The 12,108-nt window shown below is 51.8% G+C and overlaps 1 protein-coding gene across 2 annotated transcripts; it reads left to right on the top strand.

The window, feature by feature from the left end:
• The first annotated feature begins 7,671 nt into the window (after positions 1-7,671).
• Positions 7,672-11,640, top strand: DPP7 (dipeptidyl peptidase 7). 2 transcript variants are annotated; one of them, XM_014863750.3, is made up of 13 exons: positions 7,672-7,821; positions 7,902-8,015; positions 8,098-8,237; positions 8,321-8,484; positions 8,713-8,848; positions 8,922-9,003; positions 9,123-9,289; positions 9,513-9,573; positions 9,936-10,054; positions 10,183-10,339; positions 10,498-10,562; positions 10,997-11,067; positions 11,191-11,640. In XM_014863750.3, exons 1-13 carry the CDS (start codon positions 7,755-7,757, stop codon positions 11,324-11,326), a joined length of 1,479 nt encoding a protein of 492 aa, XP_014719236.3. In that variant the 5' UTR covers positions 7,672-7,754; the 3' UTR covers positions 11,327-11,640. The 2 variants fall into 2 exon arrangements, with proteins under 2 accessions (XP_014719236.3, XP_044634248.2); XM_044778313.2 differs by lacking the exon at positions 10,997-11,067 and having other exon boundaries at positions 11,191-11,634.
• Positions 11,641-12,108: the final 468 nt, after the last annotated feature.

Raw genomic sequence — 12,108 nt, 5'->3', positions numbered from 1 at the left:
GCCATGCACAAATGCTAAAGGGAGTCCTTCAGATTGAAATGAAAGGACACTAGATAGTAACTCAAAGCCATGGGGAGAAATAAAGACCTCTGCTAAAGGCAAAATCATGGGTAGTTATAAAAAACAGTGTTCTTGTATTTTGGTTGTAACTCCACCTTTTATTACCTACAGGATTTAAAAGACAAATGCATAAAAAATAATTACAAATTTATGTTACTGGGCACACAATGTACAAAGATGTAATTTGTGACAACAACGACACATGAGGCATGGGATAGAGCTGTTTAGAATCATAGGCTATGTATGTTATTGAGAAAAGCTGGTGTCCATTTGAAGTAGATTTTTATAAATTTAAGATGTTAAACGTATTCTCACGGTAACCACAAAGAAAATATTCTAAAAGATACACTACAAAGGAAATGACAAGTGAATCAAAATGTTTCACTGAAGAAAAAAAGAAGGTAGTCATGGAGGAAATGAGGGACAAAAAGGCATAAGATGTACAGAAAATAAAGAGAAAATGGCAGAAATAAGTCCTTCTTCACCAGTAATTACTTTTTAATGCAAATGGATCAAATTCTCCAATCAAAATCAGACATTGGCAGAACTGATTAAAACAACCCAACATGATCCAACTATGTGCTGCCTTGGAGACACGCCCTTTGGTTTCCAAGATACAAATAGACTGAAAGTGAAAGAATGGAAAAAGGATCCCGTGCAAATAGCTACCAAAAGGGAAAATGGGTGGTTCTGCTAATATCAGACAAAATAGACTTTAAATCAAAAACTGTTATAAGAGATAAAGATACATGCAGATCATTTTATTTTTATTTGATCAAATAAGCAGGAGGGTTTTTCCATGGGAAAAAAGAGATAAGGACACCATATACTGATAACAGGATCAATTCATGAAGAAGATATAACAGTTATAAACATATATGCACCAAACAGAAGAGTGCCACAATACACGAAGCAAACGACAGAACTGGAGAGAGAAATGGACAATTCTACAGTCATAGTTGGAGACTTCAACAATGGATAGAACATCCAGACAGAAGATCAGTAAGGAAATAGAGGACTTGAACACCACTATAATAGAACAAGCTAACTAGACCTAACAGACATACAGAACGCTCCACCCAGCAACAGCAGAATATACCTTCTTCTCAAGTGCACATGGAACATTCTCCAGGACAGACCATATGTTAGGCCACAAAACAAGTCAATACATTTTAAAGATTTTATTTTTCCTTTTTCTCCCCAAAGTCCCCCGGTACCTCGTTGTGTATTTTTTTTAGCTGTGGGTCCCTGTAGTTGTGGTATGTGGGATGCTACCTCAGTATGGCTTGATGAGTGGTGCCACGTCTGTGCGCAGGATCTGAACTGGCAAAACCCTGGGCCACCGAAGCAGAGCGCACAAACCCAACCACTAGGCCATGGAGCTGGCCCCCATTTTAAAAGATGGAAATAATACAAAGTATCTTCTAGCCACAATGGAATGAAGCTAGAAATTAGTATCAGAGGGAAAGCTGGAAAATTCACAAATATGTGGAAATTAAACACCACACTCTCAAACAATGGGTCAAAGAGGAAATCAGAAGGGAAATTAGAAAATACTTAGAGACGACTGAAAATGAAAGCACAACATACAGGATTTACAGGGTGCAGCAAAGGCTGTACTCAGATGTAAATTTAGGGCTTTAAACAGCTACATTAAAAAAGAATAAAGATCTCAAATCAACACCTAGACTTACACCTTATGGGACTAGGAAAAGAAGAGCAAACTAAACCCAAAGCTTGCAGAAGGAAGGAAATTATAGAGTAGAATGGAGATAAGAAAAACAGAGAATAGAAAAACAATAAACCCAAAAGTTGGTCCTTTGAAAATATCCACAAAATTGACAAGACTTTACCTAAACTAACAAAGAAAAAAAGGAGAAGACACAAATAACTATTATCAGAAATACAATGAGGGCGTTACTACTGACCTTACAGAAATAAGGATTATAAGAGAATACTATTAAAAATTGTATGCTAACAAATTTGATAATCTTGATAAGATGAACAAATTCCCAGAAGTGCAGGAATTACCTAAACTAACTCAAGAGATAAAGAAAATCTCAACAGACCTATAATAAATAAGGAGATTGATACAATAATAATAATAATAAAAACTCCCAACAAAGAAAAGCTCAAGGACCAGATGGCTTCACTGGTGAATTTTACCAAACATTTAAAGAAGAATTAACAGCAATCTTCTCAAACTCTCTCAGAAAATTGAAGAGGTGGTAACACTTCCTAATTCATTCTCTGAGGCCAACATTACTCTGCTACCAAAACCAGATAAAGATATCGCAATAAAAGAAAACTACAATATTTCTTATGAATATTGATGCAAAAACCCTCAGCAAAATACTGACAAATCCAACAGTGTATTAAAAGGATTTTACACCATGACTACGTAGCACTTACCCCGGGAAGCAAGCGTGATTCAATACAAGAAAATCAATCAATGTGATACACTACATTAATAGAACAAAGTGGGAAAACACATCATCATTTCAATTGACATAGAAAAGACATTTGACAAAAGCCAACACCCTTTCATGGTAGACACACTCATAAAATTAGGAATAGAAGGGAACTTCCTGAACACGATAAACAGCATTTATGAAAAACCCACAGCTAACATCACATTCAACAGGGAAAGACAAAGCTTTTCCTCTAAGGTCAGGAATAAGACAAGGATGCCTGCTCTTACCACTGCTATTCAATATTGTGCTGGGAGTTCTAGTCAGAGGACTTAGACAAGAAAAAGAAACAAAAGACATTCAAATGGGAAGAAAGAAGTAAAACTGTCTCTATTCGCAGATGATATAGTCTTGTATACAGAAAATCCCAAAGAATTCATAAGAAAGCCACTAGAGCTAACAAGAAAATTCAGGAAAGTTTCAGGGTACTAGATCAACAAACAAAATCAGTTATGTTTCTATGCATCTGCAATGAACAATCCAAAAAGGAAATTAAGAAAGCAATTTCATTTAAAATAGCATCTAAAAGAATAAAATGACTAGGAATAAATTTAACCAAGGAGGTGATATACTTGTACACTGAAAATTACAAAACACGACTGAAAGAAAAGAAGACATAAATAAGCGGAAAGACATCTTCTGTCCATGGGCAGGAGGACGTAATTTAACATGTCAGTACCACCCAAGGTGAGCGACAGACTCAACGCAGTCCCCATCAAAATCCCAACAGCACATTTTTGCAGAAATGGAAATGTCAATCCTCAAATCCCCGTGGAATTGCAAGGGGCCCCGTTACAGACAAAATAATCTTGAAAAAGAAGAATGAAGTTAGAGGACACACATTTCCCAATTTCAAAACTTACTACAAAGGCACAGTATTCAAATCAGTGTGGTGCTGGCATAAGGGGAGACATAAGACCCATGGAACAGAAGTGAGAGTCCAGAAATAAACTCATACTTTTATGGCAAATTGACTTTTGCAAGGGTGGTAAATTTATTCAGTGGAGGAAAGAACTTTGTCTTCAACAGATGGTGCTGGGAAAACTGGATTTCCACATGCAAAGAATGAAGATGGACCCCTACATCACACCAAAATACAAAATATTAATTTTATATTATACATATATATATGTATACATATATATAGTATAGTATACAAAAAATTAACTCAAAATGGATCAATGACCTAAATATAAGAACTAAAACCATAAAACTGTTAGAAAAAAAATAAGGGTAAATCTTCATAACCATGGATTTGACAATGGATTCTTAGATAAGACTCCAAAAACAAAAGCAAGAAAAGAAGAAATAGACCAATTGGACATCATCAAAATAAAAACTCGTGTGTACCAGTTAAAAGGCAACCCACAGAAGGGGAGAAAATATATGCAAATTATAAATCTGATCAAGGATTAGTATCCAGAATATATTTTTTAAAATCCTAGAGCTCAACAATAAAAAAAAAAAGAAACCTCCACAAATTCAACAACAAAAAAACCTCAACAAAAAATAAAAACCCCTTTCATGATATTAAAACAGTGAGTTATAGGGGCTGGCCTGTGGCTGAATGGCTACGTTCGTGCTGCGCTTCGGTGGCCCAGGGTTTGCCAGTACAGATCCTGGGCACAGACATGGCACCGCTCATCAGCCATGCTGAGGCAGCATCCCACACAGAAGAACTAGAATGACTCACAACTAGGATATACAGCTATGCGCTGGGGCTTTGGGGGGGAAAAAAGAGGAAGACTGGCTACAGATGTGAGCTCAGGGCCAATCTTCCTAAAAAAAACCAACACAAAATGGTACAGTATATATTATGCAGAATTTCACACACACATCAACGAACATGGCCATGACTGCAGGTGCAGCATGCATCAGAGCTGAGAGCACTGGGACTGACTTGGGGACACTCCTTGATCATTTGAAAATGGGTCAAGGACCTGAATAGACATTTCCCCAGAGAAGATACACAAACATCCAATAAGCACATGAAAAGATACTCGACATCACTGATCATCAGGGAAATGCAAATCAAAGCCACAATGAGATCCCACCTCACACTACTGGGATGGCTGCTGTCAAACAAACAGAAAAGCAGTGCTGGCGACAACGTGGAGCAACGGGAACCTTTATGCATTGTTGATTAGAATGTAAAATGGTGCAGCCACTGTGGAAAACAATTTGATGGTTTTTCAAAAAATGAAATATATAATTACCATGTGATCCAGCAATCCCCCTTCTGGGTATAGATAGACCCCAAAGAATTGAAAGCAGAGTCTCAAAGAGATACGTTACACCCCTGTTCACAGCAGCATTACTCACAATAGCTAAAACATGGAAGCGATCCAAGTGTCCATCGATGGATGAATGGATAAGCAAAACGCAGTCTATCCATACAATGGAATATTCCCTTTAAAAAGGAAGGAAATCCTGACACATGCTATGACATGGATGCTCCTTGAAGACATTATGCTGAGTGAAACAAGCCAGACACAAAAAGACAAACTCTGTATGACTGCACTCACATGAGGTATCCAGAATGGGCAAACTCATAGAGACAGCAGAATGGAGCTTGCCGGGGGCGAGGGGAGGGGAGGGTGAGTGTTTAATGGGTGGAGGTTTCTGTTTGGGATGATGAAATAGTTTTGGAAATATATGATGATGGCTGCATAGCCTTGCAGATGCACTTAAACCAATGAAGTTAAACATGGTTAAAAGGGTATCATTTAATACTCATAAATGAAAATGGCTGTAACTGTAGGCACAGCATGGGTCAGAGCTGAGAGCAACGGAATGGACTTGGGGACCACCTCTGTTCCCCACCCCCACCCCCCACTGCTGGCAGCTTCAAGTCTGAAAGGGGCAGAGCAGGTGGCAGTGAGGGATTGGGCCTGGCTCCCCAAATCTGTGGGCCATGGAGGTGGGATCAGACCACAGCTTTGTCCCCAAAGTCATTGGCCCTGGGCAGTTGGAGAGAGGGCTTCTGGACCCCCAGACGTACCTGCATGCTCAGGGCCACCAGACTGTGGCAGGACAGTCTCAGGGAGAATCAGAATGCACCTCTCTAGGCCTTCTCAGTGCCACTCCAGGCATAGAGGAGCTGCCTGGAGGGTTTGAGGGGGGACGTGGTGGGTCTATGGTGGGGAGCTGGGGGTCAGGCACATGAGCTGAGAGAGGAGGAGACCGGAGCGGGAGTAGCCTGGGGAGGGGCTGCCATCCAGGGAGAAGGGGTTGCAAGTCCTTGTGTCGTGTCCTGGCCCACACCGTGTGGAGGCTGTGAGGGCCCTGCAAGGGCAGCTCTCTACTCAACACAGGACAGGCAGCCCTGGGTGTGGGGATGGGGACACAGGAACAGGGAGATGGGAACCTGGGCACACAGAGATATGAGGATGGGGACATGGGGACACGGGGACGAGGACATGGGGACACGGGGACATGGGGATGGGAACATGGGAACATGGGGACATGGGGATTGGGACATGGGAACATGAGGACACGGGGATGGGGACAGGGGGACATTGGGTGGGAACATGGGGTCACAGGGACACGGGGACAGGGACATGGGGATATAGGCATACGAGGATGGGGACGCAGGGACACGGGGACACGTGGACATGCAGATGGGGATGCAGGGACACGGGGATGGTGACAGGGGGACACAGGAACAGGGATATAGGAATACGGGGACATAGGGACATGGGGGTGAGGATGTGAGGACACAGGGATGGGGACACGGAAATGGGGACACAGATGGGGACATGGGGACACAGGGACAAGGGGATGGGAACAGGGGGATGGGGGACATGAGGGACACAAGGACATGGGGATGGGGATAGGGACTTTGGGGTGATTGTGGTGTGGCACTGGGTGACCATGGGCTGACCACACCCAGGGGGTGGTATGACATGGTGAACAATCATTGTCACCATGGTGGTTGCCACAGCAATGGTCTTGGGACACTTGAGGGGCAGGCAAAGGGCTGACCTAAGCTGTCAGTCCTCCCTGTTCAGTCCCAGCCTGGTCTGGGGACATGGGTTCCCTGGCTGCAGAGAGAGCCCAGGACCCCAGCCCCGGCCTGGGCCATCCCAGCACCGGACAGACTGTGCCTGGGCAGAGACCGGCGCTCACACTGGCCAGAGACAGTCTTGGGAGTGGGGACGGGCGACTCCCCTTCCATCTGCAGCCTGGAGCAGAGTTGCCTCCCCGCCCCACCCGCTCTGGGCCTGGCTCACTGCCCACATGCCCAGCAGGACTGTGGTGGACGTGGCCCCACCTGTGGCTGAGCTGGCTGCTTGCCTCTGCTGGTCTGGCCCCTCACCCAGAGCCTGGACTGGACACCACAGGATAGGTGGCCCCTTGCATCTTCTGGGCACTGGCACCTGCCAGGCCTGTCTCAGTGAGGAGCCTCGTGAAAGGACTGGCCTGAGGGGCTGGGGGTGTCCCAGCTCCCGGCAGAGGCCTCGGGACACCTCCTCCTCCCTCCCTGGGCTTTCAGCAGCCTCATTCCTGGGCTGCCCAAACCCCTCAGAGCACACCCCAAACTCCTGCCTGGGCCCCAAGGCCCCCGCCCGCCCCGTGCCGCAGCCCCATGGCCCTGCACTGTCGCTTGGATGGCCCCATGCTCCTTTCTCAGGGACACCAACCCTCTACGAGGGAACGCTCTTCCCAACACCTCCATCTTCCCAAGCCCCCCTCCCCCCGCCTCAGGGGTTGGTGGACTTCCCGACCCTGCCCTTGAGAGCTGCCCCTCCCCCGCGGGCCTGTCCACAGGAGGACCCGGCCCAGGACATCGCTGTGTGGCCCTGAGGCTGGAAGGGGGCCTGGCAGCGGGCCAGGCACTTGTCGCCCGGGTGTGTGTGTGGTGGCGATGTGCCGCCTGGGTCACCCCCAGGGCAGAGAGCAAGTGTGGTTGCTAATCAGGACCAGCCTGGAGGACCAGCGGGGAGGCGTGGGGCGGACCTGCCCTGGGCAACCCTCCCTCTCCACGGCTCTTGGTGTGGGCTGGGCACATGTCCTTGCCTCAGCCAGGCCCTTGAACCCTCTGCCACTTCATGCGTCCCCCTAGCGACCGTCGCCATGGTGACGCACTGGGGCCAGGAACCCGAGGGAAGGACCCAGAAGCTGGCTCCACTCACTCACAGCCTCACCCAGGCTGTCACGTGAGGGTGTCCCGCCAGTCATGTGACACTGCTCACGTGACCTGCCACTGCCGGCAAAGCAGACATGGGCGCCCAGCCCTGGGTCCTGGCCCTGCCCCTGATGCTGGGGCTGTGCAGCCTAGAGGCCAGAGGTGAGTGCAGACCCACAGACCCTCCTCCCACCAACCCCCCTCCAGTGTCCCGCCGACCACTGAGCATCGTGTCCCTCCAGCCCACAGAGTGACAGATCCCGACTTTCAGGAGCTCTACTTTGAGCAGCTCCTGGACCATTTCAACTTCGAGAGGTTTAGCAACAAGACCTTCCTCCAGCGGTACCTGGTGTCAGGTGAGGTCACCCTGGGGACCCCGGGACCCTGGGGGACCTGTCCCATGTCTCACTCCACCCCCTCCCTGCCTCCACCCAACAGAGAAGTTCTGGAAAAGAGGCGAGGGGCCCATCTTCTTCTACACCGGCAATGAGGGGGACGTGTGGTCCTTTGCCAACAACTCGGGGTTCATCCTGGAGCTGGCGGCACAGCAGGCAGCCCTGGTCATCTTTGCAGAACACGTGGGTCCCTGGGCAGCAGGCTGTGGGGCCGGGGAGCTGGGCGGGAGGCCACAGGGTCAGTGTCCACCGTCACCTGTCCACAGCGCTACTACGGAAAGTCACTTCCGTTTGGCAAGCAGTCCACGCAGCGCGGGCACACAGAGCTGCTGACCGTGGAGCAGGCGCTGGCCGACTTCGCCAGGCTGCTCCGGGCGCTGCGGCAGGACCTTGGGGCCTGGGACGCCCCCGCTATCGCCTTCGGCGGGAGGTGGGTGTCTCTCCAAGGAACAAATGCCGACTTGGCCCCAGGACCAGAACTTCTGTGGGTCTTAGAAGTCTCGGGTCCTTCTTGGGGGCACTTGTGGGCCCTGGGGAGGGATGCGGGTGTTGGGGCACAGGCCCAGCTGGGAGAGGCCACCAGAGACTCCCTGGGGCAGGTGGACAAGGGGGCGCTGCAGTGGTAGGGCCTCGGCCCTGACCCTGCACCTCCACCCAGCTACGGGGGGATGCTCAGCGCCTACATGAGGATGAAGTACCCCCACCTCGTGGCGGGGGCACTGGCGGCCAGTGCGCCCGTCCTGGCTGTGGCAGGTCTCTGCGACTCTTACCAGTTCTTCCAGGACGTCTCGGCGGTGAGTCAGGGTTCCGGGCCCGGGCAGGCCCAGAATGCAGCACAGCTGCAGCCACCGCCATTCCTTTCTCCAGGACTTTGAGAGCCAAAGCTCCAAGTGTGCCCAGGGCGTGCGGGACGCCTTCCGGCAGATCAAGGACTTGTTCCTACAGGGAGGTGAGAGGGCTGCACCCCACCTGCCAATCACCCCTCACCCCCCACACCACCCTACCCCCGACCCCCACCCGACACATGCCAGCAGCCTCCAAAGGCCCTTGTCCCGCCCCACCTGGCAGCCTACGACACAGTCAGCCACGAGTTCGGCACCTGCCAGCTGCTCTCCAGCCCGAAGGACCTGACCCAGCTCTTTGGCTTCGCCCGGAATGCCTTCACTGTCCTGGCCATGATGGACTACCCATACCCCACCGACTTCATAGGGCACCTCCCTGCCAACCCCATCAAGGCGAGGAGGCCTGCTTCCAGCGCAGGGGGAGGTGGGCTGGAGTTGGGGAGGGTAGTGCCCCATGCACAGGGACGGGCCAGCTGCCCTGGAGTGGTCAGTGCCAGCCAGCCCCGAGGGCGTCCCACCCACTTTGCAGCCTGGGACCAGGGAAGGGTGAACCAAAGAGGGGGACTGCAGGCTGCAAGTGGGGGTCTTCTGCTGAGCGCTCTGCTCGCACCCTCAGGTCGGCTGCGCCCAGCTGCTGAGTGAGAGTCAGAGGATCAGGGGGCTCCGAGCACTGGCAGGTGCGTCTGTCCCTCAGGCCTGGGCTGCCGCCCAGTGTGGGACCTAACATTGGTGTGGGCAGGTGGGTAGCAGCCAGGCCCAGTGAGGGCCCTGTGGGGCAGGGAGCAGAGATGCCCCCACAGTCCCTGCAGAAGGAAGTGGCCACCCCGACTCCTGGCCCAGCCTGGGGGGTGCTGCTCCAAGGGCCCTCTGGGAGGGCCAGTGGGGAGGCCCTGCTGGAAGGGGTGGGCCACCCTCAGCAGCCAGGGCAGGAGCTGATAGCACAGACACTAGGGACCTCACTGCTTGCTAGGCACACAGAACCTCTCTGAGGGGGCAGGGAGGGTGTCCAGGCACCCGGCCCCATCCTTCTCTCATCCAGGGTTAGTGTACAACTCCTCGGGGACAGAGCCATGCTATGACATCTACCTACAGTACCAGGCCTGTGCGGACCCCACAGGCTGTGGCTTAGGCCCTGATGCCAAGGCCTGGGACTACCAGGTATGGGGCTGCTGGGGGCCTGGGACTGAAGGTATGGGGTTGGTGAGGGCCTGGGACTGCCAGGGATGGGGGTGCCGAATGAGGTACCCCACCCCACCAGCCTGACCATGGTGTGGGGCATCCTGCAGGCCTGCACCGAGATCAACCTGACATTTTCCAGCAACAACGTGACAGACATCTTCCCTGACCTGCCATTCACCGAGGCCCTCCGCCAGCAGTATTGCCTGGACACATGGGGCGTGTGGCCCCGGCGGGACTGGCTGCAGACCAGCTTTGGGGGTGGTGGTAAGGCTCAAGGCAGGGGTGGGGGGCAGCACCCTTCCCTCTGCACTGAGCTGGCTCTGATCCCTCACTCCCAGGGGCAAAGCTGGGGTGTGATCTGCCCCACAGCTCAGGGATCTGGGGTCCCCGGTCCCCACCACTGCTTGCTCTGTCCCTTTCAGACCTCAAAGCTGCCAGCAACATCATCTTCTCCAATGGTGACCTGGACCCCTGGGCAGGCGGAGGGGTGAGTCATGCCCTGGGGAGCCACTGCCCCCATGTGGGTTCCAGTACTCCTTGCGGACCTGTTGGTGGCCTTGTTAGTTTTTAATAGCAGACCTGTGCAGGGTTTTCCTTCTGGGCTTGCTAGAATCTTCTCAAGAACTGATGTCACCTTTGCCAATATCCACATCTCAGTTCCGTACTTCCTTCATTTTTGCTCCAATCTTCATTATTTGCTCCTCCCCTTTTTTGGTTCTTTTCCAACTTCTTAACATGAACTGACATCCGGCTCATTAATCTTCACCTCTCCTTTTAATGGGATCATTGGAGCCTATGCAGCCACCTCAAGTTACTGCTTTAGCTGCACTCCACAAGCAGGCTGCATGGGGAGGGCTGAGATGGGGCTGATTGTGGCGGAGCACACATTGCACACCTGACAGGAGGCTCCCTTGACGACAGATCCGGAGTAACCTGAGTGCGTCAGTCCTCGCCATCACCATCCAGGGGGGAGCCCACCACCTAGACCTCAGGTGCAGTCCTGACCTAGGAGGTGGCACTGCGCCTGGCCTGTGCCGACAGCTGGATATGGGCTGGGGGTGGCAGGAGGGTGGGGTCTGCCTGCCCAGCTGAGTGTCCCCACGCCTGCTCCTCAGAGCGTCCCACCCAGAAGACCCTGTGTCCGTCCTGGAAGCACGCAAGCTTGAGGCCACCCTCATCAGAGAGTGGGTCAAGGCAGCCAGACGTCAGCAGTGGCTGCAGCTAGCAAAGCGTGGGGGACACAGAGCCTGAGGGGCGCTCCCCCAGCTAGGACCAGAGAGGACCCACAGGGTAGCATCTCAGGAGAGATTCTGGAGATGACCTGCAGTCCATCTTCCCAAACCTGGAACTCCTAAGCCCAGAGCTCAGCCCAGGCTGGCGGGGCTGGGGGCGGGGGGGGGTGGTCTTACCCAAGGGAGGGGCTGAACAAATGGCTGGCAGCCTGGCCAATTGCATCATGTCCTGTCTGTGGTTTGCCTGGGAGGAGGGAGCCCAATGCGGTGAAGCCATGGTGCATGACTTCCTAAAATCAGCCACACATTCAATAAAACAGAATCCTCAACGCTGTTGTTTGCCGTTTTGGGGTGACGGGGAGAAGGGAGTCGACCTTTCCCATGGCCAGTTGATCCGCAACACCAAAGACAAGAGGTAGCCAAGTGATTCCCTTCAACATCACCAATGCCACTGCCATGAGCATCCATCCAGGCAGCCCCACTGAGGGAACGTGGCTCTGCACCTCCACCCCCTCCAAGTCCATCTGCTTGGGGCCAGGCCTGGGGCGTGGGGTGGAGAACCTGCCTTTCTCAGCTGCCTCAGGACCCACCTGGCAGCCAGGTGTCTGAGTGCACATGCTTGCTGTCCCCAGTCCTGCTGCACAGCTACCACTGAGGCTTAGAGGGCCAGCGGGGAGGACGACACGCCCTCCAGTGGTGGGGGGCTCTCTGCAGGGCAGGCAGCTGGCAACTGTGAGGGCTGGGATGAGAGGCCACTTCAGAAACAGGCCCTGTACATCTTTCCAGGCACAGAACATGCGG

Source organism: Equus asinus, chromosome 10 (genome assembly GCF_041296235.1).
Source record: "Equus asinus isolate D_3611 breed Donkey chromosome 10, EquAss-T2T_v2, whole genome shotgun sequence".
NCBI lineage: Eukaryota > Metazoa > Chordata > Mammalia > Perissodactyla > Equidae > Equus > Equus asinus.
This window is presented reverse-complemented; position numbering and strand designations above follow the sequence as displayed.

Coding starts and splice junctions, on each gene's coding strand:
- DPP7 (XM_014863750.3), top strand. CDS start 7,755: ATGGGCGCCCAGCCCTGGGTCCTGGCCCTGCCCCTGATGCTGGGGCTG. Junction 9,004..9,122: donor GGACTTGTTCCTACAGGGAG/GTGAGAGGGCTG, acceptor CCCACCTGGCAG/CCTACGACACAGTCAGCCAC. Junction 10,563..10,996: donor ACCCCTGGGCAGGCGGAGGG/GTGAGTCATGCC, acceptor CCTTGACGACAG/ATCCGGAGTAACCTGAGTGC.